Here is a 25000-nt window from a genome sequence, read left to right on the forward strand (position 1 = left end):
CACCCGAATCACCCTGACAGCTGTCCTTTCCGCCCGCCGGCTCACCGGCACACAGCATGCCCGCTGCCAGCTCACCATCGTAGCTGTCCGTCCCGTTACAGATCGACATCGCCACGATCGTGATGTTCACTGCCATCAACCGCTCCACCGACTCCTGCACACCCTGTTTTCGCCAAAACCATCACGTCTATTCAATTCAGTTGACACTAAAAAAAAACCGGGGGAACTGACTAGCTCATCTTACCGAAGCCGTGGTACCCCAGCCCGATACCTGGCATTGGCTGCCCGCTACCGGTGTCTCCTCGCACAGCGGTATCGCAACCAGCGTCGGATGAGCGGAGGGTACGGCGGTACTCAGCTAGCCTCAGGCGAAAAGACGTGAATGGGGGAATGCGATCAGATGATGGCGCAGAGAGAGAGATGTCATCAGTGATGTTAGGCTTACCCGTAGCAGCGCAATATCGTTGCGTGACAGCTCATCATCGTAGGCCTCGTGCAGGATTATCTCACTGATCGGGCTGGTGAAGGTGTCGGTGGTTTGCGTCGACCGCTCGGTACCGCCACCGACGATGACGTAGTTCTGCGGTCCGAGTGGCCGTCCCAGGCTGTCCATCAGGCAGTGGGCAGCGGTAAGCACTAGCCGGGCACCGATCAGGCTACCGCCGCAGATGTGCCCCCAACCGAACTTCCGGTCCTCCAGGTGCTTCAACCGCAGCGAAACCTTTCAACGCGGTAGAGAGGTGAACATAGGCTGGACCCTCTTCTCGTGGAGTTGCTGCTGCTAGCCGGATCCTCTTACCTGATGTTTCGTATCCTCGGGGATCGCCTCAAAGCCACCAATGATGCGACCCTGATCCGTCCAAACAACGGTGGGCAGAGAAGAGAGCGCCAGCATTGCGCCTACAATACTGAGGCGCATATTGTTGGTGGTTATTTGGAGTTATTTGAGGGGACAGTAAGGTGTCTGCTACGATGCGCGTGTTGAAACTGAGTGAGCGTCGACCGAGGTCGAGCATGCTCGACGTTTATATCCCAATCCCGAGTGCCATTAAGTGGGACCGCCACTTCAAAACCGGCTACTTCCATTTCCTCGATGCGCCGATCCGTGTGCGGGGTTTTTCATCCATTAGAATGTCACGTGGGCACACATCGATTGCCGAGGAGGAGGGATTAAGATGGCCCCTCACATCACATGCTTCAGTCTCGTTCTACTACTACTACTACCTCTTCGCATTACCCAATAAACTACATACCCGGCGCCATATCTCCTGGCTCAACTACACTCTAACTGCCCTCTCTCTTCCGCTCTTTATCAGTATATCGGTTGGTTCTCAAGTGGTCACTAGCTTGTATGTTTATTTGGGATTAAAAGAAGGAGGGGGGCAAAAATAGTAACCACAAAGCGGAGACGTGCAGTATCAGCGGTGTGCGAGAATTGTCGAGATGAGCGCTACCACCAGGCACCACCACCAGGTGGCGGCGACCATGGTGATCGTTCCATTCCTGGCAATCCAGTCCCGGTACGCCACGACGTCAGCGTACACGCCCGGTAGCCGGGGCCGGGCACACTCGAACCCGTGCGATACGACACCGACCAGGACGCGATCGCAGACCAGTGGCCCACCCGAATCGCCCTGACAGGCGTCTCTCCCGCCCGTCCAATTGCCAGCACAGAGCATTCCAAAGCCGATCGAACCGCCATAGCTGTCCAGACCGTTACACATGCTCGTGGCGATCATCGTCACATTGACCGCCATCAGCTGCTCGGTCGATGGTCCACCCTGTGTGAGAGAAACGAGGAGCAGGTAAGTCACACGCTACGTCACTTCCGGTGCGCGTTCGACTTACGAAGGCTGTGCTGCCCCAGCCGCTCGTCTGACAGAGGGTACCGTTCGGGGGCACTCGGTTCGCCAGCTGGATCGGTTGCAGCGTCGGATGGTTGGCTCCCACCTCCTTCGATAGCTGATCGGTAAGGGGGTAGTACAAAGAGAGAAAAAAAGAGCGGCGAGTGTGGTGAGTGCATGGTGCCGGATCAGAGTACGTCTGAGCTGACGTCACGTACGATGAGTAGCCCGATGTCGTTGAGGAAACCGTTCGACCGGTAGCTCCCGTGCACGACATTCCGCTTCACGTCCGATATGAAGGTGTTGGGGGTCTGGATACTGCGCGCCGTGCCACCACCGACGACCCGGAAGTAGCTGGCCGGGCGGGGCCGATCACGATCGTCGACCTGGCAGTGGGCGGCCGTCAGTACCGTACCGAGGCTGATCAGGCTACCGCCACATATGTGGCCCCGGCCGAACGATGCCACATCGCTCGACTTGCTGCGCACCGATACCTGTGGGCGATAGAGACAGACCAGAGCTGGTACCGAGGACAGGATTCGGAGACACGATTCGGGAATTGTGCGTTGTCATTTGTGCCCCTTGTGGAGCAGAAGAAGGAGCAGTTGCGGCGCCACGTGACATCGCCCCCCCCCCCCCCCCCCATCGACCACGCATTGCAGATTTGTATGAATCATCGCTCCCATCCAATCCATCTCCAATATCGGCGTTCGACCTTCTCCTTCACGATAACGGCATTACACTATGTGCGGCACGCCTGACGCGTTATCACGACGTTTATCGCGACGAGGTGTTGTACCAACAGGACAGCCCAGGCTCTAATCTCCTTCAACGATTGCCCTGTTGGGCAATCAGCTATCGTCAGCTTTAATGGCGTCGGCCAACAATTGGCTTCGCCACTTCGCTATCATCGACCCGCTGTTCATTGGCAATTGATGACTCAACTGCTTGTTCAATGGATTAGGAGGAGCGATTCGATTGCTGACACCACTCACCGACCATCCTACCCCACACACACACACACACACACGCGCGGCACGGGTGTTACCTGATGTCTCGTGCTGGTTCCGTCGGCCGGGAATCCTCCGACGATTCGTGGATCAGACGCAGCCTGGCAGCCTATTGTGTCGATCATGGAGAGCAGCAGAACGAACAGCATCCACGCTGCACCGGTGACAGTTGATAGTTTGCCTAGTGACGCCATTTTTCCCCTTTTTTTTGCCGAGGGAAACAGGGAGTGTGAGAGAGAGAGAGCACAACGCCCAAGGTGTCCTGTGTTACGCGGAGGTCACAAGTCACAAGAAGACAGAAGAAAATGTTTAAACCCAAATCTCCCCACAACCGCCTATCCCGGGGTAGTATTTCCGTTTGGCTGATTTACCGAAACTCGACTGAACGCGATACCCAACACTGGGCGGCCACCGTGCCGCTGCAAAAGGCGCGTCGATGGCCGCCTGCTCGGTTCTTATCGCTGCCTATCGCTCCGTGGATACGTTATCGAGCGACGATTGGCCCAGCAATGGGGCACCGAAAGCAGTGCATCACCCACCGTTCTCCACATTATAGATAGTGACTGATTGGACCGGACGATATCTGACCTGCTGCTTTGTGCGAGGATTGCCATCGTAGGAGGGTTGTCGAGGATCATCGATCATGGGGTCGGGTCCAGCCCGAATTTGATCCGTGAACCCGATTTGATATTGCAAGTGAACTGCTGATGTGTTAAACCGCTGGTAGCACTTTCGTGACAGTTCTGCAATCAACACTTGAATTCCTTGTACAACCGTACACTACAACTAGCGATCATGTCGAGAGTGCTGTATGGATTCGCACCGCTTTTGATCTTTCTACAATATACTACAGAGACTCGCCGTGTGAGGAGGTTCCGTACTTTCTAAGGGCATGGGATTTTAATAGCGAAGTCATTAAGATAGCAGAGGGCTAAATCCTCTGAGTAGCGTGCAAAAGGTCTAGCCATAGCTGCCGTACTACGAGGGAAATCCTCTTTTAAAAAGTAGACGAAGAAGGGCTACCCCTGTCTGGAGTATCGCTCAGATATTTGGATACACCGATGGCAGTAGTGTATTGAGATAGGATTGTTGTACAGTTTCGTGTCCATACTGTCCATTCGATATATTTTAGCATCAAATTATGTCCTGATCCTTTTGCTGATAGAAAATGTCAAGGTCACCAGCAATCGAGCATCATTCAAGCGCGATCATGATTTTGATAAGCGAACTGTTTTGGTGTCCTAGGGAAATAATTTTAAGACAAAAAGGAGTAATATTTTTTGTAGACAGGTAGAATCTGCTTAGTTTGTTTGTTTAAACCCAGAAAGAAAACCGAAGAAGATCTTGTGGCTTACTGCGATTGGATAATAATAATAAAAAAAAACGACCGGATGTGAACCGCTCGCTCGCTTCGGCTGTCACATTTGTTGGTAAACACACGCGGCCGGCCGGAAAGAACGAAAAGGCAAAAGAAAACACGAGAATAGCTTGCCAAGGCCCAGTAAGCTGGATTCAAGAGCCGTACGGGGGTAAATCCTCATTGAACTAGGACGAAAAAAAAAAGGAACGGAAGGAAAAGTGGTAGAACAGTTTCGCGTTCTCGTGTTGTTGCTGTTGCGGTGATTCTTCAGAGCCTGAATGAAGTTCAGATGACAAGGTGCACCTTCTACAAACTGTTCATATTGTTGTGCCTCTCCGTAGCAATCATCTGTTGTTTGAATGGCTATTTCATTCACTATCTACAATCAACGACCTCGCAGCGCGAGTTGGTGGAATCGCGAAAGCATGGCCCTCGACCGTACGCCAGTAGGACTACCAACCTGTCGCATAACCCTTTAGCGGAGAAAAATAATGCCCATCTGGTGCAGGCGGCAATACTGCAGAAGGCGGCCAGCTTAAAGCCTGCTTTCAGGAACAAAAATCCCATCTACTTCAAGTTGAAGCAGCCCATCCTCGACACCTTTCGGCTGAAACCGTACAACAGTAGCACGATTTGGAGAACGGTGAATGCGGTATGTTTGGCTTCGGGGTGTGCGCGGATTACGTTTCCGCGAGAAAGGCACTTCCATCTAATCGGAACCCGTGTTTCCCTCCCCCCCTTTCCATAGTGGCCCAAACGGAATGAAGTCATTCCGGCGCTTGAGCTGAGGCTGGGTAGTGTTTTGGCCGCGCTACAGAGCGAACCAATCCGAGGGGTGAAAAATTCCCGCCGAGGAACGCAGCTGAAACTGGTCCTGGAGCTGCCCGGACCGCAGCATGTACTGTTCAAACCTCGCTGGTATCAGCGGGAGGAAATCATCAACGGCACCGTTTACTCGGGAAAGGATCGCCACAACGCGGAAATCGTGAGCTTCCATCTGGCGGTGATTCTTAATCTGCGCTCGGCGCCCATCGCGGTGGGGCGTTCGATTTCGCTTCGCGAGCACCTGCCACTGGTGGATGATGAACTGCGCCAAACCATGCTAGGTATGTTTGCAGCTCATACGCACCCCCTCTTTTTTGGGAATTTGTTTGCCATATTGGCTGCACTACTGACGATGGTTGGTCGTTTTTGCTCTTTCACAGTCATTGATAATCGGCAATGTGTTTACGGTTCCTGTCACTACTGCCGGCAGAGCGAACCGGTGTGCGACGATCCCATTACCGGCACGCTCGAGGGTGCCGTACTGTACACCATTCCGGGCAAGCTCGTGAAGTACCGTTCCCCTTGGCAGCGCACCTATGACACCGAGCGGAAGGCGGAATGGGAAACAAACGGTGGCTACTGTACGCTGGTGAGGCGTAAGCTCGCAACCGAAACACTGCTGGATCTGATCGATGCGGCGGTGTTCGATTTCCTCATACAAAACGGTGACCGCCATCACTACGAAACGCGCGATGAGCGGCTGTTGCTGCTCGACAATGGTAAAGGTTTCGGTAACCCGTTCGTCGATCATCTTGACATTTTGGCGCCGCTGTACCAGTGTTGCATGTGAGTGGGCGATTCTGCTGTAGGGGAGATACAAAAAAAAATGGAAGGCAATTTGGCTAATCGGCAGCTAATCGAGTTGCACATTTGCTTTTTTTATTCACGAAAAAAAAATCAGGATCCGGCGAACCACCTGGATGCGGTTGACGACCTTTTCCGGGGGCGCAATGACCGAGCTATTGCGGGAGATCGACCGACTCGATGCATTGCAACCGCTGCTAACCGAGGCACACTATCTGGCGCTTGAGCGGCGCCTACTTTATGTCTTCAGTACGGTGGAATTGTGCAGGCAAAAGCACGGCAATAAACTGTTCAAATGATCGAGAAGCCCTGGCGGCCACTCGCCGTTACGTGTTGCTAGGTGCTGCGGTAGCTTAGCGAGCCGCGTATCCGTTTGCCCCGCAACGTTAGGCCCTGTGGCAGTAGCGACGGTTGCCTCGTGCACACCCCTCGTCGGTCCGGTGTCCAGGCGCGAAAGGTGGCCTCCGATTGCATGGGAAGATGCACCGCAACCCACCCAGCCGAGGACAGCACGATATCACCAGCAGCAATATGCTTCGCGGACGTACCGTGCAGCAGTATGTCCGGCGATGCACGCAGCTCTGGCCATCGCTTTAGTCGCTCCTCGCTGCCGAACGGCACGGCTAGCAAAGGCGAGCCGAGAAGATCACTGTACAGCTCGCCGGCATCCGTAGTGTAGGTGATTAGGGTCGGTAGTGTCGGTGCTGCGTACACCATCACACGCACCGACTCGGGACCATCGAGATAGTCGAGCCGACCAAGGCCAGCGAGAAACAGCGTCATACCCTTCCGCAGCAGGTACGCCCGGGGACGGATCGTCCGCTTCGCCAGTGCCATCAGGATCTCTTCCGTCGTGAGCAGATCGAGTATCTGGGCCGGATGCACGACACCGGGCGTATCGTAGCACCATTTGCTCTGGGCGTACGTTTCGCTCTTCTCGTTCAGCGTGAGGATCGGCACATTTGCGCCGTTGCGCTGCGTGACGGAAAAGCTGTCGAATGATTCTTCCCGTGGCCGCTGGAAGGTGCTGCCAATGTGACCGATCAGGGACACCGGTTCGCCTGAGCGGTCTTGCTGTCCCTTGGGCAGCGCTTGGCGCTGCTGCTGCAGACGTTGCGTGCGCAGGTAGAGCCGATAGTCAGACGGGCGCAGAATGGGGAACTTGAGGGTGCGGATGGTCGTGCCAGGCCACGGGCTTGCCGTGGCCTTCTGCACAAGATCGGTTGCCTGCACTTTGCACAGATCCGACCGGAGCAGCGCATTGAAGAGCGTGCTCTTGCCCACGTTGGTGCAACCGACGAGATAGACGTCACCGCGCGTACCCCAGACGCTGTGCAGCTTCGTGATGAGCTCTTCGATGCCGTAGCCCGTGCTGGCGGATATGAGGGCCACGTGCTTGATGTTGGTGCGTGCGAACCCGGACTCGATCATGCTTTGCGTGAGACATTTGCGCACGTTTTCCAGGTAACCGGGGCAGTCGCGCGGTATGAGATCAACCTTGTTACCGGCCACGATCACCGGACGATTCGGGCCAAGTATGTCCGCCATGCCGGGCCAGATCGAGCAGGGGAAATCGGTCAAGTCCACCAACAGCAGCGCCAAGGCTTTCTTGCTTCGTATCGACAGCAGCAGCTCGATGTAATCCTCCGACGAGACCGACACGTTAATCGCGACGTTGTAGTGCTTCAGGAAGTGGCACCGCTGGCAGATGGTGTGCTGTAAAAAACCAGTGACCGATTATCAGCAGGTGGTGTGGAGGTGTACACAGCGATAAAACAAAACCTGACTTACCGTTAGCTGCTCCTTTGATTTCCCCTTAAACAGCTGACTAGGCAGGTAACCGGGAATGCTGTGGTCGATGCAGTGCAGCAGGGCTCCACAACCACCGCATGGGATGTGAGAGGCAGGCATATGCGGATCGGGCGTGCCATAGAATGACATCCGTTCGTCATCCTCCTGTTCCGCTTCGTCGTAGTATTCGTAGTCCGACATCCAGCTACCGGTCGAGAGCGTTGGTTCGTGTTCGTCCGCCGCTTCCTCGGTGCTACGCTGTACGCGAATCCCACGTTGCTCGTAAGGCATCTGGTACCGTGAGCCGGTGTCGTCCGGCGCGCCAGTGTCTGCCGATTTGTCGACCCTTCCAAACAGGTCAGCACTTGCTTGTTCGCCCAGCTGCATCAATGCGACTGGAAAGGGGCTAGCACGCGCTTCCGTCCTGAGTCGCTCTTTCTCCTGCTGCCTCATTTTCGACTCGAGTATCTTGTTACGCCTGTAGCCCAATTTCAGGACATTGCTTTCCAGGTACGAGCTGTACAGAATTTTGTCCTTCCAACGATCGTAAGTCGTGTCAGCGGACTGCGACATGTTTGCAGACACACTGTGGACGGAGCTGGCTGTGTAGGAGGATCCATAGCGCTGGTGCGGCGTGGCAGATGAGGCGCGAATCCAAGAGCGAACCGCCCAGGACCGTAACTGCTGTTGTAACATTGCAAACAAGGCCTTTGTGGTGCCTTGCTAACCCACCACACGAGGATATGTTGTTTTACGTTGTTCCTCTGACAGCACGTTGTGTGGGTATCTCAACTTTGTTTACAAATGGACTCGTAACGCTGGGGATGCCCTATGAAACATAAAGTGAAACAGCAAAGCAAATGTGGTTAAACACACCGAAAAGCGCAATTTTACCAAATAGCTGGCAGATTTTGTGAGTGAAAATAATGATAATTACCTGGACAACCTAAAGTAATAGTATAGCGGCCGGCTAGCCATCTAGATGATCTTGAAATGTCATACGGTGCTGTCACCTATTGTTGTTGTGTGCGATTTTCAAGGGTGAGTTTTTTTGACTAGCGTTGTGAAATACTAGAAATCATCTTTCAGTCACCTGAAAATAAGTACAGTGTATCACGCGCCGAACTTATCGCAAGTTTACCACCGAAAGGACACCCGTATGTTACCAGGGAACCTCGTTTTACAGGAGCAAATCGTAAATTAACCTTTTCTCTTTTTACTCGCAGCACCCCACAAAAAGAGCGCGCGCGCCCGTCTGGACGGAAATAGCGGACCGACCAACGTTATTGTCGGTGGGTTGACTAGTCGCACCATTTGGATCAAACAATTCATGGGAAATACGTTGACCTCTGTAGTGCCATCGGTGGCCGCAACTGGGGCTGTGGAGGATTCTGCCAAAACGAAACCAAAGTGCAAAGCATGCTGCGCCTGTCCAGAGACGAAAAGGGCGCGCGATGCATGGTAATGAGCATTACTAGAATTATCATTACATAACTATGAAGCGCAGGCTGTTTCTTGCCATGCATTTTACCACTTGCTCCGTTTTTTTTTTCTTCTTTTGGGCTTTTCACTGCCACGGTACAGCATCATGGAGCACGGTGAGGAGAAGTGCAGCGAGCTGATAGAGCAGCACAAGCAGTGTATGCGCGACATGGGTTTCAACATTTAAAGGATGCAGTCAGCACGGGTACTTTTGCGGTAGGGCTCCGATCCCAACGCACGCAGCAGCGTTTCCGGGACCTTGGCGCGCGATTAGTATTAAGATTAAGATACTTAAGTAAAGATAACACGAGGGAACGACACGGCGACAAACCAGCCTCCTCGGTTTGTTTCGATGCGCGTTCGTTCGCCAACGATTGTACGATGAACCACATCGCACCGGGGTTCGAGCAATAAACGCTTACCAACCATAGTTTTAATTATTTTTTATTGAATTTTTTGTTTATTATTCATCTGCAACACAGTTACGACTAATTTACAGCGATTGCAACAATCGGTTTGTTATCGGTTACCGGCCAATCCGAGGCGGGCTCAAGAAGAAATTGTGAATTTAATTAATGTTCTTTGCTGCTGGCCAGTCTCAGCCTTTGCCTGCGAACTGCCCCTTGGTTTTGGGGATTGGAAAGGTTTGATAATGTGAGAAATTCAAGGTAGAACGAACATAACAAGAAGGGGATAAACGCCACATCGCGCCCGGGGCTATCTTCGGGATAGAGCGGGATTTAGTTGGTGGCCGCGGAGCGCGAAGCTGCCTGCTTCTTGGCCGCCACCACACACTTGGCCATCGTTGGTGAGGCGCGCGTGATCGGATCGGTCATAAAGAAGTCGGCCAGCTGTTGCTGTGGCACGTCAATGCGACCTCCCTCGAAATGGATCGCACCGGACGCCAGCAGCTTCTCGGCGATGGCGAAGAAGTTGTTTGCCTCGCGGCGTCCGAAGCGCACTAGATGCGGTGCGACGTCCTCCAGCCGGGAACGAAGCTCGTCCAGGTTGTCGTACGGTAGCGGCGAGCCGGTCACTTCGGACAGCGCGCGCAAAATCTTCCAGTCTTCGCGGGCCAACCCGGGCGGGGTAACGGCGACCATCGTCTGCTGTGCGCGGCCCTCTGTGTTCACGTACGTTCCCTGCTTCTCGGTGTACGCGGCACCCGGCAGGATGGCGTGCGCAAGGTTCGCTCCTGCATCGCCGTGATGACCCTGGTAGACCACGAAACAGTCGGCCGGCAGCTGGTCACGCTTGATCACACCAGCATCGGCGCCGAGCAGGAAAAGCACCTTCGGTTTCGATTCCAGGGCCGTCTCTACACCGGCCTGGTAGCCCACGTCCAGGGCTGCCGTTTGGGCGGCATTCGTTTGCAGCACATTCCACACCTTCCAGTTTTTCTGCAAATGCGAAATGTGTGAGAGAAGGTTCTCGAGCAATTAGAAACTAGTAATTTATGGTGCAAAAGCGAATCAAGAAACCTACGTCGGCTGGTGTAAGCTTGTTGGCGAACACTTGCAATGCGGTAAGGAACGAGAGACCGTCCTTACGAGCGAGTTGGTTGGCGCCAACAATGATCAGTGGCTTCTTGGCCTCCTGCAGCTTCTTCGCAAACGGATGATGTCCGTTCGCAATGTCGCGAATAACGGACGTGTCGCTTCCCAGATGCTGGAAAAACGGGAAAAAAAGTGACACATCTCAGTTTGAAAGCCCAAAATTAGATGATTGCCTTGCGCTATCGCAACCCCCAGTTTTCGCTCTTCGTACCTCGTATTCATAGGAAAGGTCCACCTTCGGTCCAACCAGGCCAATGTTTTGTTCGTTGTGGATGTATCCCTTGCGCAGACGGGTGTTCAGAAGTGGAGCTTCGTAACGCGGATTGGTACCGACGAGCAGCACCAGATCGGCCTCTTCGCAGGCTGCAATCGACGAATTTAGCAGATAGCTCGAGCGGAAGTCGGTACCGGGTCCGCCGGATGGGAACTTCTGCTCGGTGCAGAGCGTTTCCGAACCGAGCCGGTTCAGCAGATCCTTAAGAGCGATCAAAGCCTCCGCATCCGCAAGGCCTCCTGCGACGGCCGCAATCTTGCCCTTCGGTGCTCCGCGCATCGCCTGTGCCACGGTAATCAGCGCCGATTCCCATTCGACCGCCTCCAGCTCGCCGCTGGGGTTGCGTAGCATGGGCGCAATCAAGCGCTGGCGCTTCAGGCCGTCACACGCAAAGCGCGACTTGTCCGACAACCATTCCTCGTTGATGGCATCGTTTTCGCGCGGTAATATGCGCAGCACCTCGCCAGTACGGGTGCTCACCACAATATTGCTACCGAGCGCATCCAACACGTCGATCGACTCGACCTTGCGGATCTCCCACGGACGGGCCACGAAGCTGTACGGTTTGTTGGTGAGTGCACCGACCGGGCACAGATCGATCACGTTACCGGACAGCTCGGAGAGGAAGAACTTCTCCACGTAAGTGCCGATTTGCATGTCGTTACCGCGGCCAGTCGTGCCGAGATCGTCGACACCGGCGACTTCCGACGCAAAGCGGATGCAGCGCGTGCAGTGAATGCATCGCGTCATAATCGTTTTGATCAGTGGTCCAATATCTTTGTCTTCGACCGCGCGCTTGCCCGTGTGATGGATGTCGGTGAAGCGCGACCGATCGGAACCGAACGCCATCGCCTGGTCCTGCAGATCACACTCGCCACCCTGGTCGCAGATCGGGCAATCGAGCGGATGGTTCATCAGCAGGAACTCCATCACGCCCTCGCGAGCCTTCCGTGTCATCTCCGAGTTGGTTTTGATGCGCCATCCCTTCATGACCGGCATTGCGCAAGCTGCCACCGGTTTCGGTGACTTCTCAACCTCTACCAGACACATGCGACAGTTACCGGCCACGGCAAGTCGTTCGTGATAGCAGAAGCGAGGGATTTCAACGCCGATTTGAGCCGCAGCCTACGGAAAGACAAACATCGATTTAGTCACAGCGCAGTCGCAGTTATCGGCCACCGTAAATGAGAGGGTTTTTTTCTTCTTCTTTACCTGCAATACGGTTGTTCCCGGTTCGACCAGCACCAGCTGGTCGTCGATGTACACCTCCACCTTGTCCGGTACCTTAGCCGGTGCGCTGCTGCTCGCACGGAGACCGGTCTGGCAAGCAGCGGCCCTGGCGGCCAGAACGCGGGCGACTGGCCAACGTAGCATGGCTCTGAAAGGAGAGAAATGTATGAAAAGAAAGTAACAATCGCTCCGAGAGGGTTGTCCACTCTGTGTGTATTATCGTGCGAAATGCTACTTGTCAAAGCCAAAATCTGCTGCTGCTTGCGGCCTGCTAGGTGCGAAATTACATAATTTCACCATCCGCTCGATACCTGGCCAGGAAGCATATGCATAAATGCTGGACCATGTACCGGGCAATGGCCAGCGATGGTTCACCAACGGCTGCCGTAGCTTACCTTGATTATTCCGATTCCGACAGGCGGGTTTCGCTGAAAAGTACAGGAACAGTTTCCAATGAATCTGTGTGTATTTTGCTGCTCGCCTTCGTCGTTGCCTTTGCTCAATCCACGGCAACCCGCTGTCAACAGCTGCCCGTACAGAAAAAGCATACAGGGTGACCGGTTAATGCTTAACCGGCCACTAACCGGCCACTTTGTACGGCTGGCACAGTAAAATGAACGGTAAGTGGTCGATTAAAAAATTATCCGGCACCCTTGTACGTTTTTTGTATTCGGTGCTTGGCAAAATGCGATAATTCAACGAGAATTTCGTGTTTCCCGCAATACATGGGGAATAAATTAATACCAGACACCAACCCTTTTCAGCCTTTATTGCCCGTATGTGAACGCAGTCGATGATGACAACTGTCGAATTGGTTGGCAGCACTGCCACGTGTTGTCATTTGAATGCGGTGCATGAATCGGTTTTTCCGTGCTCCTTTCGCCAATTTTTGCATTTTTCGCGTCGTCGGTGTGTGCGCAACTTTGTCTATCCGATATTGTACTGGATATAGTGGATTCCCAAAACTCTTGCCCTCAAGTGTGTACGCGTGATGAAACTGGCCGTGCCAACCAATCGGTAGCTTCCCAAAGAACTCTAGTAAGTTGTAATAATTAAGCGAACAGGGACGCACCAGCCCGATGTACTCCGATTTCCTTCAATTTAGTTTCACCACCACCAGAAACCATTTTACCGGGGTTGGTAGCCTCTCGATGTTGGTTGTTCGTCGTCGCAGCTGGTACTACGGGGAGTTGGTGTAACTTAAACCAGGAAGACACGTTCTTGTTCGCGACCTGCCCTATCGGTGTATGTTGTCAGCAGGTCGTTCGTACTGAGGCGGTCACTAACCTCACTTTTGAACTCTCGGACATGGGCGTTCCTTTGAACGACGTGCACGGCCTTTTCACGTGCACGGTCTTTTGGCCACTTGCGTTCCATGTCGACACCTGGCACAATTGTTTGCGGTTTACTACTTCTGCATGTCATCTTCCCCCCGATTCCCACGGTCACCATCGGTACCCTAGAACGGGTCCTCGGAGGAGCAACCGAACACCCCCTTCATCTTGAAAATATGTTATGCTTCCTATAGTACTAATATTCTTTATGGGTTTTGTCGATTTGTTTCGTTGTTTTGCAGGATAATGTACCATTTTGGAAAGTAAACAGCATGTCGAAGATGTTGCATTGCACTAAGGGAGAGAGTGAACTGGCGCTGCACAATGAACATGAATTTGTGGAAGTCCTTCGCTTAACTACGGAGCTTATTTAACTCAGGATAAAACGATACTTAGCCTCGGGCAAGCTACATACACACGGCGATCTACGAGACTACGAGTATCCTCTAGCCACACATCTGACTCCAGGTCCAGCTCCTCTGACCTCTGGTTCCAGTTCCATCGTAAAATTAAGTTTAATTTGCTTGCTCGGGTACTGCCAGCAATTGGATCAAAATGGGGAAACGTCAACGTAGCGAATACAAGGACGAGGGCGCATCATCGACCGAATCGAACGATGACTCGTTGAGTCCATCGAAGATGCTCGGTGGGGAAGTTTGCTCGCACATTCAAAAAGGCATCGATCTACCGACGATACGGAAGCAAATCAAAACGCAAGGCTATCGCGGTACCTGCAAAATGTGCGATCAAAATCCTTCCACCAAAGGCAGCGAGTCAACCACTACCATCACAACCGAAGGGGGTGACGCGGACAATACGCTCTGGCTTTGCCTAAAGTGCGGATCGCAACTGTGTGGCAGAAACCGAAACCAGCATGCATTGTTGCACTATCAGGTGAGTGATTTGGCTAAGAAACTAGGCATACCACAACACACCAGTGCCTCGTCGAGGCATTAAATTGTATTTATTTTTCACTTCCTCTCTCTCTTCCCTAAAGACTCCGCGTAGCGACATGCATGCACTGGTGATGAATACGACTACGTTCGCTGTTTGGTGCTACTTCTGCAACCTACCGATCGAACCGTACGCCAAGCCGAAGTTGCTGGATATTGTCGAGTTTGCCAAACGGGAATCATTGAAGGTAAGGACGGGGTCGTCAACGGACAAGGCGACCAACGAGGTTACGAATGAGCAGCTCCAAATCACCACCGAATCCGTACGCAAAATGATGATCGATGCGCTACAGACTACGGCTCCGATCGCGGAAAGCTGCAACTTGAGCGATGCCAAACGTGCGGATAAGAAGGGAACTCCCGGGAGCTTGGGTCTAAGTTCGAGCGGAGCAGATACGGTAGGCAAACCACAACTCCAGTTAGTGCCGTACACTAACGAGCACACAGTCAATGGCACGACCACAAACAGCGGCCGGGTGGGTGGTGCAACGGCACTTCAAAGGACCGCCCTAGATAGCCTGCCGCGCGTACGTGGTCTTGCTAACTTGCGCAACACCTGCTTCTTCAATGCAGTGCTTCAGTGTTTGGCGCGAACACCCTATCTGCTACCGATTCTGCAGCAGTCGGCCGTGGAGGGCGAACGGGTGACCATACCGGGCGGTGTGTTGCGGTTGGCCGATGGCACTGACACCATACTGTCACCGATCGAAGGCGAACTGGATACGTGGCGCAGTCTGACGGATGCCCTCGCCAGCCTGCTGGCCGAGATGACATCCGGGGCTGATGGTGTGCTCACGCCGAAACGGTTGCTCCACGAGCTCACCAGCAAGTGGCCCCAGTTTGACGGCGGTGATCAGCACGACTCGCACGAGCTGCTGCGCCATCTGCTCGAGAGCGTACGTACGGATGATCTGCGACGTTACCAGGTGTTAATACTGCAGTCACTCGGGCTGGACAAACGCAAAAACCAACAAAACGTCGACGAGACGCGCAAGGCGATGGTGAAGTTCTATGGCGAGCAGATATCCCAATGGGTGTTCCGACCGGAGCAAGTATTTCGTGGTTCGCTCGTATCCACCCTTACCTGCCAGGATTGCCACAATACGTCGTCGCGCCATGAATACTTCCTTGACATTTCGCTGCCGGTGTGCGTGGAAAAGCCGCAGCCACCGGTGCGGCGTAAGAGCAGCCCCGAACCGCAGTCGCAGTCCGAACAGCCGTCGGCCCTGTCGAACGTATCGTCATCGGGTGCAGGCAAGCTGAGCAGCAAACGAGAGCGGGAGCGGGAAAAGAAAGCGAAACGGATGGCGAAGCATCAGAAGAACCGCATCAACCTGTCCTCCGTTGGATCGTCACCCATGTATTCCAGCCTATCGACGACCAAGCAGGCCAACGCAGCCAGTGCAAAAGCGAATGATGAGGAGGAGGACGAGGAGGACGACGATGGCGGTGGCATGGGACATATCGTACCATTGACGGACGTCGCGGCATCTACACCGTACGCAGATGTGACGGTAGCAGTGGAGGACGACAGTACTATTTCTGCAAGAAGGTTGTGTTTTTCGGACGAGTCGAACGAACCTTCCGATGCCGATGTGGAGGATAACGACATAACCGATGATCCACTGTCCAAGGGAGAAGCGACCCGATCCTTGACTAGCCCAGCGACTGTCGACCAGAACGGCAATCATACCGCGGGTCGTGCCGCAATCGGGCCGGAGAAATTGGACGATACGCCGGAAAATAGCAACAAAGAGCCGGAAACCAATGTAATCTGCGCAGTCAGTATGAGTGCAGAGCGTTCGGCGCAGATAGCGAAGCAGCTGCACTGTCTCAAAGAAAGTGGAGGGCGGCCGGGCACCGAACACCAGTACAGCGCAGAGGATCTACTGGCTAAGCGGAAGGCGGCGGCGGGTGTGGTGGCGGGTCAGCGACAGCGCACCTACAGCTACGCCGACTGGAGCAACACGATCGCGCCACGCTATCAGTGCGAGGACGGCGAATATTCGGTGCAGTCGTGCTTCAACAATTTCACCGCAGTCGAGCTGATGACGGGCAACAATAAGGTAACGTGCGATGCCTGCACCGAGCGTATCAACGGTAAGGGTGGCAAGGATGTAAAGACGAACGCGACGAAGCAGTACCTGATATCGGTACCGCCAGCCGTCCTGATACTGCACCTGAAGCGCTTCCAGGCCGGTCTGCGCGGCATGTCGCGAAAGCTCACCAAACCGGTCGCATTCCCGTTCGTGCTGGACATCGCACCGTTCTGTGGATCGAAGGTAAAGCGAGCGGCCCACATACGCCCCGGGCAGAAGAAGATCCTGTACGCACTGTACGGCATCGTGGAGCATTCGGGTTCGATGCACGGTGGACACTATGTGGCATACGTGAAGGTGCGTCCCTCGTTCGGTCCGGATGACGAACGGTGGAAGTTCATACCGCAAGGCACGAAAGACGAGCTGGACCGCCGATCCGAGCAGGAGATGGCGAAGGAGCAGGCGTTGCGGATGGGGGCTGCCGGTGGTCCTGTTGGTTGCTGTCTTCCCTCACCGGACAGCGATGATTCGCCGAGCTGCTGCTCCAATCCGGAGGATGACGTATTTTCCTCGGACGCCGAGAACCGGCCAGCGCAACAACAGACTGGGAAGAAGCAGGAGCAGGAGAATGAGGAGGAAGAGGAGGAGGAGGAAGGTGCAGTCGGGTATAGGGCGAAGACGGCGGCCACGGATGCGCATGCTGATATTGCACCGCCACCGCCCGGTAAGTGGTACCACGTGTCCGATAGTTTCGTGCGCGAAGTGAGCGAAGACACGGTGGCAAAGGTACAGGCCTACCTGCTGTTTTATGAGCGTATATTTTAAAATGCTTGCACTTACGTGGGAGCCCCCCTTTGTACTTGGTGATAGTAGTAGTAGCCACTTACTGTCACGAACGTCAGCTACTCCTGCGGGTAGCTCGTAGGAGGAAAAGTATGAGGAAAGCAACTCCAGTAAACCCGCACTGTAGTGCTGTTCTCTGAGTTTCAGTGGTATCACAGCTCGATTGGTATTATTTAATAGAAGCGTTTGCACTCGGGCTGGCTGCAATACACCACGTAGGAACCACCCGGCAATATCTTTTACTCAGGTGCCACCACAATGGGGAATGTCAACCAGTCTGCCGAAGCGATGTACTGTGCGAATACCTCTACCGGCGTTTGCATTTCGTTGGCCTCACTACGACGGGTGCACATGGTGATTCCACCCCGCCACTGGTGATAGTATGCGATGGGATAACGTAGGCTTGGGCCCGGGACGGCGGACAGTGGAACGATTCAGAGTGAGACGTGACCGTACGCGCTAGGAAAGCGCGCGCAGGAAGGCGCAGGAAGCAGGAAACGTGCAATGTGTGATCATGTACATATGATACTAATAATCTACTTAATTCAACTCCTTCGGTTTCGATAACATAAAACATCATCCCCAACATCAGCACCAGTATGGTGCGAAACGCGAAGACATACCTATTGAAGTCTGTAATAATCGGCAGGGACGCTACTCGACTGTAGCTCTCGATGGCTGGGAAAGATGAAGAATGCAAAAAAAGGAAAGAAAGAGAGAGGGAAAGAGAGAAAAAGAGAAAAAGCTAGTGTTTCGGTTTGGGAACGTGCATGTGCATGCGTTTATTAGGCAGTCCACGTCGAGTCTACTATTTCTATGCTTCCCGGTCGGTTATAGAAAAATTGCCTCGAACTGCATTTTCATTTTTGTTTGTGGTATTTAATTTAACGTCATCTCTGTGCGACTGGTACGTTATAGGGTACGAATGTTTCTGAATGCAGGATGCCTTACTCCTTAGCATTTAAGTTGGAATCTAAATGCAACGTGCGTGCGCCGCTCTCTGCATGATTATACGGCTACGCAACGCAACGTCCTTCGTCGAACTAGTGTATTAAAGAATTCTTGGAGCAAATAAACAGTCCAAAAGTTGAACACCGGTTCGGTTCCAGCTTCTGTGTCATGATGGTGATGATGATGACGGTCCATATTCTTCCCCTCGCCATCCAAAAAAGGGTTTGCGTGGCTCGTGATATCTTGTTTTTAGCCAATCATGTCCACTGCTACAGCTGTTGAAACTCAATGGGACTAACTGGAAAATGGATGAAGTGTTCAAAGTTTCTAAAATGTTTCATAACTTCAGTAGTCGTTTTTGGGAAAACCCACTTCTGAGTAGCGTGTGAAGCATTTGCGATTTAAAAATCCAGATCTGCGTCCTTTTTGGCCCGATTGATGTAACACTTTCGCAGGATACTCTTAAACAGAGTCAACAGTCAGGGGAACTTGTGAAAGTTTGATTCTTATTAACTATCCGAGCTATTGAAATTATTTCAACTATCCGATGAACCCCGCAGTCTTCACCTGGTGAACTTTGGCGCCTGGTGAGCTTCGCGTGAATCCTTGACCACAAAATGAATGGCGTTCGGCTCGGGTTCGGATCCTGTTCGGTTCCGGTTCGGTCGTTGGTTTGGTGAGGCTCGCGAATTCTCGGAAAGAAAAGCAAAACGGTTCATCTCGGAAAAGTCGTAAAGTTCAAACACGTGCGCGCCGATTGGGCACGCGAGGCAGCCTCCAGTAGCCACCGGAACGGCAAACCAGAAGCAGCATCCAGAACCAGCAGAAGCGGGAAGGTGCGAAGAGCGTGTCGAGTCTCTGGCGCACCAGCAACCGGCGGCGGTCTCCTCTTGGCGGCGCGCACGGTGTCCTTCGTACGGTACAGACGGGCACCACGAGGACTATTGGTGGTGGTAGTAGTAGTGGTGGTGTTGTTGCTCCCACTGGTCCTCCCCATCCCTTCTCCTTCTTCCGCACACGATCAACCGCCCGAGCCAACCCGAGGACCGGAACTAACTACTGTGCGCTACTGTCCGCTAATATCGGCAAGGGATCAGGTCCAGTTTAGTGTTCGTGTGTGTGTGATTGGGTCAGGCTCAGCGTGTGGCAGTCTTTTAAGTGCTCCCCACTCGAGTGGTTCGCGTGGTCTCGCAACCCTCAATCAACCCTTAGAAGAACCAACACTCAACCTCCGGTGGCCTCCGGCGCACGTGGTCTCCTGTGGGTCCGCGCATAGTGCCGGTGTGCGTATGCGTCCGTATGAATTAGTGCCAGTGAAGTGCCGCGTAGTGTCAGCGCGTCATCGTCTTCGTCGCCGTATGTTGCGATCACTGCTTGTGAGGTTCCAAATCCCGGTTTTCGCTCGGATATGAAATTTTCCACGATACTTGCTCGATCACCTTACACACACACACACAACCCTCTACTCCCTAGCATGCTAAATCCTTCTCTTTACAGCGGTGTCAATCCAGAGAGGGCAACGGTTTGACTTTATCAACGGTGAAGAACCTACGGTGCGGTGTTTGCGGTGGTGCGGAACCGATCGATCGGATCGTTCGTGTGGTGGTGAAGCGTCAAGCGCCGGTACCGGCGACAAAAACCTCTAAGTCTAGGTAACAACACGTCTGGTAAGTCCACGTAGCTCCCGTACGCCGCCAGCATTCTTGGACGCGTGAAGAAGAGGTGCAGAGCGAGGTGTCTTTTGCTATCTGTATCGCTATGATCAAAGGATGAAGCCGAAGGACTCCGATCTAGGAGGAGCCTGTGAGGAGCCATTCAAATCTGTGTCAAAATTGGTTTCTCATGTCATCGGCCATCGGCAACCGAGCTAGAATGAGCTGGTGCGTGAGGAGGGGGGGTGGGGGGCGTCCGACGCTGGTTCTTAAATCTGCCTTCTGCCTCCTTCCATCTCGCAACGCAACAGCTGCTGCTCCTTTTTCCTTTATTTTTTGGTTTTTGCACTCTGCAGCTCCATTCATTGGCATTCCGTCCACAACCGCCGCCGTCAATCCGCCGCCTTGGCAGGAGAGCTTGTGCTACGGAACGCCAAGAACCGGGGGGGGGGTCGTGGTCGTGGTCGTGGTCGTCGCCCTCGTCGTCGTTTTCCTAGTGGCGACATCTGAGGACTCTCTGTAGTCTTTCGTGTGGAACCGCGCGGTGGCCGCCGTGACGCTTAAAGGGGGGATGAGGGGAGGCGAAAGGATAGGGATTGAGGATGAGGAGGGGGGGGGGGTGAGAAAAGCCCCAAAGACAGGGAGAGAGCGGTGGTTTTGTGGTTTGAGGGGATGGGGGCCAGGGCCCGGGATCCATAAATAATAACCGATTCTTTCGCTTGGGCAGCCGCTTAATCAATCAATTTGGATGCTTCGGTGGCGACTCCAGGACCGTAATTCGCCCCCACCCCCTCCTCCTCCTTACTCTCTTCTTTCTCTCTCTGTCTTTTTGTTCTTTCTCTTTCTCACTCTCTCTGATTTTCTTCAACATCTCGGCAACACAAACACAACGAACCTGAGTCTCGGAACTGCTCCCTCCATTTCCCTCCATTTCTCAGTCTTGGAACCTCGTGGCGAAGGTGCTCGGAGAACTCCAGAGCCTATCAATCGCTTCTTAGCGCGCCTGAAGTGCCTGAACCGAGCAGCAGCTGAACCGCCTGTCTGTTTATGTATATAAAAGAATGTGTGTGTGTGTGTGTGTGTGTGTGTTTCTTTGGGGTGATCCCAGGACAGCGGGCCGGCCGGGTTATGGCCAGCAGTAGTCCCCCTTTGGGATAATCGAAGTCTCCGAAACCAGCATTCCCGGAAGTCCTGAAGTGGGCAGAAGCGGAAGGGGGAGGGGGCAACCCTCCTCCTTTCCACTCCTGTCCCTTGGACCCGTGCCCCCCCCCCCCCCCCACCCCGTGTGTCTGGACGCTGATTGCCGTGTGCGGTTTTTCAGGGGCTGGAGCTGGAGAGGGTGGAACCGAAAACAACAACAACAACAATAGCAAAAAAAAAATCTGGTTCTCTAGATTGTTTCCCCCCCGGCCTTCGCTTCACCTCGCACCCCTGCTCCGCACATCCATCCGGTGTAGAGGAATCCAATGGAGGCAAAGGAATACCTCTCGAGAGTGTTTGCTTTTGCGACGAAGGGACGAGGGAGGGGGAGTGAGTGGGGTCGTGATCGTTGATTTGACCACCACCACCACCGCAACTGCCCTGCACCCCCCTGTCCCCGGCCCCGTGTGCGTGTGTGTGTGCAGTGTGGCGGAAAATGAAGTGAAGAAAGGGAAAAGAAAGAAAGGTAGGGGTGGGGGGGGGGGGGGAGCGATAAATTTGGGCTCTCTCTAGCCCACCGTGCCAGGCCTGCAGCTGACGACTGGCTGCAGAGGCCCGCCCAGGCGACTTCATTAGGGATGTTCACCAGGGACTTCCGGGAGGTGGGGGGGGTTTCAAGGGGGAGGGGGGTGTTCCAGCGCCGCAGCGGAACTTGGCCGTAATTTCGTCGATTAACTCTGTCAACCGTGCTGGTGCTCCTGCCTGGTGAGTGTACGATGTGTGTGTGTTCGTGCACCATCATAAACTTGGCATTCCAATGGGGTCAGCTCACTGGCAAACTCTTCTTCCGGTCGGTTTAGTCGGGGACGGGGGTTGGTTTCTGCAAAAGAAACCAACCTCCCTCCTCCCTCCCCCGCGCCATGAACGTCACTTGTGGCAAAACGTTTTCGAATCGTCACAGCGCACAACACACACACACACACATGCCAGCAGTGCACTCAGTCAGCCTGACGGAATGGGACAAGGGTGGAGCGGGGGTGGGGTGGGGTGGGGGGTCCTAAGAGTGACTTCCGGTTTTGTTTTCACTTACGAACCCGCGGGTCGAGTTAAGTGGACGCGAGCAAAATCTGTGAGAAGGGGGGGAGGGGGTGCGGGGGAGAGGGACGTCCGGTGGTAGGTATTTGTGGACCGCTTAGTGCGAGGATGCAAGAACTTTCATTCTCGCCACCCCCGTTCTCGAGCCTCCCCGGGTGCCACCCCGGTGCCTGCTCCTTCCGGATCCGGACACATATTTCCGGTCCCTTTGGCTGACCTTTGGCGGTGGCGGTGATGGCGGCGACTGGGACCTCAGGATCCTGGCTCCTGGCGCATTGGACGCATATATATAGCAGGCAGGGGTAGTAGTGTCCTGCTACTGGTTTCCGTTCTTTTTTTTCTGCTAGAGCACTGCATAACCCTGTAGCCAGTGTGCCAGACCAGTGTTTTCTCGTCCCTGCAGCTGCTTGGCCTGTCCTGGTCTCCTTTCAGCAGCTATTTTAGCTATTAATTTTTCCGTAACATCCTTTCGACGACGACCGACGATGACTGCTAGCAAGGCCTGCAGAGGGAGAGTCTTGGAAGGGTGGGGGCGCTGTGGCATGGGGAAGCCGTTGCGCTGAACCGTTTTTACCGCTCCGAGGAGCTCAACTGGGGAATGCCGGAATGAGTTTCAAGCTTCCTTCCTTCCGTGGTTGTTTTCTCTGCAATTTGCAAATGGCACCAAATTTTTGAACCGCCAACGGTTATAACCGGTAGAGGGTGTTCAACAACCCCTCCTCCCCCTCACGCTGCTGCCATTTTGGAGTGGCCGCTGCCATTCCCTTTATGGCATCCGGAATCGACTTTAAATACATTCCACGCGGGCACGACACGCTTAGAAATGGGTTTGGGGTGGGGGTTGTGTGGTTGTAGCTCTAAATTTCCCCGGTCTCCTTTCACGTCGCCAGCCCTCTCTCCCCCCCACCCCTCCTCTTACACCCTTCGATTGCTCCCTATAGAAGAAACCAATCGTGGAAACGTCGAACGGCAGCTGGTGCAGTGCTGGGCTGTTACCGTTAGTTAACACTTCTACCTGTTGCTGCAGCTGCTAATAGCTTCCCCTCCCCCCCACCCCCCTTCGGTGCGCAAAACAAGGCGCACAACGCGGCAACTGTGTGCTAGTGTCGTTCCTGTCATCCTGCCTGCCTCATCTTCGATCGAAAAGCAGGGAGGCAAGAAAGGATGGCACGATGGTGCCAGGGAGCAGCGTAAGGCGAGGGGGGAAGGGGGGATGAGGGTGCTGGGAGTCCCGCCGGCGAACGATAGAAATTGCTTAATGAATAAGTAACGATGGTAATTTGCTTGACGGATTTCGGCATAAACTTAATGCCCGCCGTACGCTCCCTTACATCCCCTCTGCCCCTCGCCCCCTTTTCCCCTTTTCATCACACCCCCCCCCCCCCCCTTCTCCCACAGCTTCCACGTTTGTTCCGCTCGATTGTGGAAAATCCCGTAAAATGGTTGACGTGGTCTCGCTGGCTGGCTGGCTGGCTGGCGGGATGGGCTCCCTGTTCCATTTTGGTCGCCCGGCGTGCCCGGCCGTGGGCTGGCTGGCTGGCTGTGGGTGGTGGAGGTGAAGCGTGACGCGTGCTGGGCCCACGTATAAACCCTTTATTTTAGGGCCCCCCCTGGCCGGAGTGCCGGGGCTGGTTCCCGGGGACAGGGGAACAGAAATATTCACACGCACACACACACACGCTCGCACACACACTCATACACAAACACAAGGAGAAACATTTCAAACCATTGCGGGTGGACCATTGAAGATGAAGCTGTTTGGGGGGGGCGAGGAAATGAAGTGTGGGAAGGGGATGAGGGAAAGGGGATAAGGGAAAGGGGAGGAGGTTCCACCTACAGGGGTGCTGAAGCTGTTGGCTATATTTAAAACATGAAAGGCAGCAGTAATTTTGTGTACCGTGTACCGGGACTAACCGAAGGGGTGCACGGGGCGGGAGGGGTGCACGGGGTGGGGGTGGGAGGCATGACGAGGATGGGGAATCCCCCACACACCCTTCACACTCAACTGATTATCGACATTAAACGATTGGCAACAGGCATCACAGAGCTGAGCTTTCTGTATACGCGCGCGAACGGGACATGTGTGTACGTTTGTATGTGTGTGTGTTCATGGTCAACTCGCTTCTTGTGCTTTGTAATAAAAAGAAAAACATACACATACACACATGCAAAAGGTTGCAAATGGCTGCGAGGCTGTAGCACCCTCAGGATGGCCAGGAGGTCCACTCGTTGGCACTTTTGCTGGTTTCACGTTAGTGTGTGTGTGTCCGTGTGTGTGTGTGCTTTGGTCGAGAAACCGTGTGGACCGCAGCAGGGGGGGATTCGCCGAAGATCGAAATCGCCTCGACGACGACGACAACGAATCGCCTAAAAAGTTAAAGCTGAATTCAATTATCAGCATCAGTCACCCCCCCCCCCCCCCCCCCCCCAGAGGAGAAGGAGAAGCTCCTCTTCCTCCTCCTCCTCCTCCTCCTACAGCGGTGTGGTCGAACTCCCTGCGGTCGGAATCGGAAAAACGTCTCCAATCGGTCGTTCGGTTTTTCCGGCTGTTTGCTTACATCTCCTTTTTTTGGAGGGAGGGAGGGAGAGAGGGGTTTTTTGACCGCCCTCTCATTTTACGGAGTTGATTTTGAGCTCCTCCTACCTCCCTCCTTCCTTCCTCCAATTTTCTTGGAATCCATCTTCTGGCGCGCGCGCTCGTCCTCGTCTTTTCTCGGAAGCTCTAGCTCTAGGGTCGAGCGGAAAAAGGAGTCGAAGAGAGAAAAAAAAGGGGTTGCATAGCACTAGGCAATAGGTTGTCTCTGAGGTCGACCACAG

At 54.0% G+C, this 25000-nt stretch overlaps 7 protein-coding genes across 7 annotated transcripts in view; 3 read left to right on the forward strand and 4 right to left on the reverse strand.

Annotated features, from left to right (window-relative positions):
- Nucleotides 1-1008, reverse strand: part of LOC125955174 (trypsin-2-like) — a 1838-nt gene extending 830 nt beyond the window's left edge. Inside the window, exons 1-4 of the mRNA XM_049686161.1 lie at nt 800-1008; nt 446-721; nt 245-358; nt 1-163 (exon numbers count right to left, since the gene is read on the reverse strand). The exon at nt 1-163 is cut by the window's left edge and continues 830 nt beyond it. Coding sequence (XP_049542118.1) covers nt 1-163; nt 245-358; nt 446-721; nt 800-919 — 673 coding nt within the window. The 5' untranslated portion in view covers nt 920-1008. The remainder of the gene's footprint in view (nt 164-244; nt 359-445; nt 722-799) is intronic.
- A 326-nt stretch (nt 1009-1334) lies between these two features.
- LOC125955164 (trypsin-2-like) lies at nt 1335-4064 on the reverse strand. Its single transcript, XM_049686150.1, has 5 exons — nt 3226-4064; nt 2893-3116; nt 2063-2338; nt 1849-1962; nt 1335-1781 (listed from the first exon to the last, which is right to left on the reverse strand). The coding sequence occupies exons 2-5, from the start codon at nt 3046-3048 to the stop codon at nt 1419-1421; spliced, it is 909 nt and encodes a 302-aa protein (XP_049542107.1). The 5' UTR covers nt 3049-3116; nt 3226-4064; the 3' UTR covers nt 1335-1418.
- A 185-nt stretch (nt 4065-4249) lies between these two features.
- LOC125955095 (glycosaminoglycan xylosylkinase homolog) lies at nt 4250-6142 on the forward strand. The gene is made up of 4 exons (XM_049685954.1): nt 4250-4866; nt 4963-5320; nt 5420-5825; nt 5941-6142. Exons 1-4 carry the CDS (start codon nt 4504-4506, stop codon nt 6140-6142), a joined length of 1329 nt encoding a protein of 442 aa, XP_049541911.1. The 5' UTR covers nt 4250-4503.
- Nucleotides 6143-6179: 37 nt separating this feature from the next.
- Nucleotides 6180-8898, reverse strand: LOC125954977 (nitric oxide-associated protein 1). The gene is made up of 4 exons (XM_049685734.1): nt 8840-8898; nt 8572-8647; nt 7635-8463; nt 6180-7559 (listed from the first exon to the last, which is right to left on the reverse strand). The coding sequence occupies exons 3-4, from the start codon at nt 8328-8330 to the stop codon at nt 6180-6182; spliced, it is 2076 nt and encodes a 691-aa protein (XP_049541691.1). The 5' UTR covers nt 8331-8463; nt 8572-8647; nt 8840-8898.
- LOC125955255 (cytochrome c oxidase copper chaperone) lies at nt 8659-9550 on the forward strand. The gene is made up of 3 exons (XM_049686307.1): nt 8659-8791; nt 8861-9095; nt 9219-9550. Exons 2-3 carry the CDS (start codon nt 8965-8967, stop codon nt 9301-9303), a joined length of 216 nt encoding a protein of 71 aa, XP_049542264.1. The 5' UTR covers nt 8659-8791; nt 8861-8964; the 3' UTR covers nt 9304-9550.
- Nucleotides 9549-12714, reverse strand: LOC125954970 (NADH-ubiquinone oxidoreductase 75 kDa subunit, mitochondrial). The gene is made up of 5 exons (XM_049685720.1): nt 12572-12714; nt 12159-12324; nt 10884-12071; nt 10602-10784; nt 9549-10516 (listed from the first exon to the last, which is right to left on the reverse strand). Exons 2-5 carry the CDS (start codon nt 12318-12320, stop codon nt 9857-9859), a joined length of 2193 nt encoding a protein of 730 aa, XP_049541677.1. The 5' UTR covers nt 12321-12324; nt 12572-12714; the 3' UTR covers nt 9549-9856.
- Nucleotides 12715-13020: 306 nt separating this feature from the next.
- LOC125954938 (ubiquitin carboxyl-terminal hydrolase 45) lies at nt 13021-18437 on the forward strand. Its single transcript, XM_049685644.1, has 3 exons — nt 13021-13214; nt 13753-14404; nt 14508-18437. Exons 2-3 carry the CDS (start codon nt 14066-14068, stop codon nt 17325-17327), a joined length of 3159 nt encoding a protein of 1052 aa, XP_049541601.1. The 5' UTR covers nt 13021-13214; nt 13753-14065; the 3' UTR covers nt 17328-18437.
- Nucleotides 18438-25000: the final 6563 nt, after the last annotated feature.

This window comes from Anopheles darlingi, chromosome X, assembly GCF_943734745.1.
Source record: "Anopheles darlingi chromosome X, idAnoDarlMG_H_01, whole genome shotgun sequence".
NCBI classification, from domain to species: domain Eukaryota; kingdom Metazoa; phylum Arthropoda; class Insecta; order Diptera; family Culicidae; genus Anopheles; species Anopheles darlingi.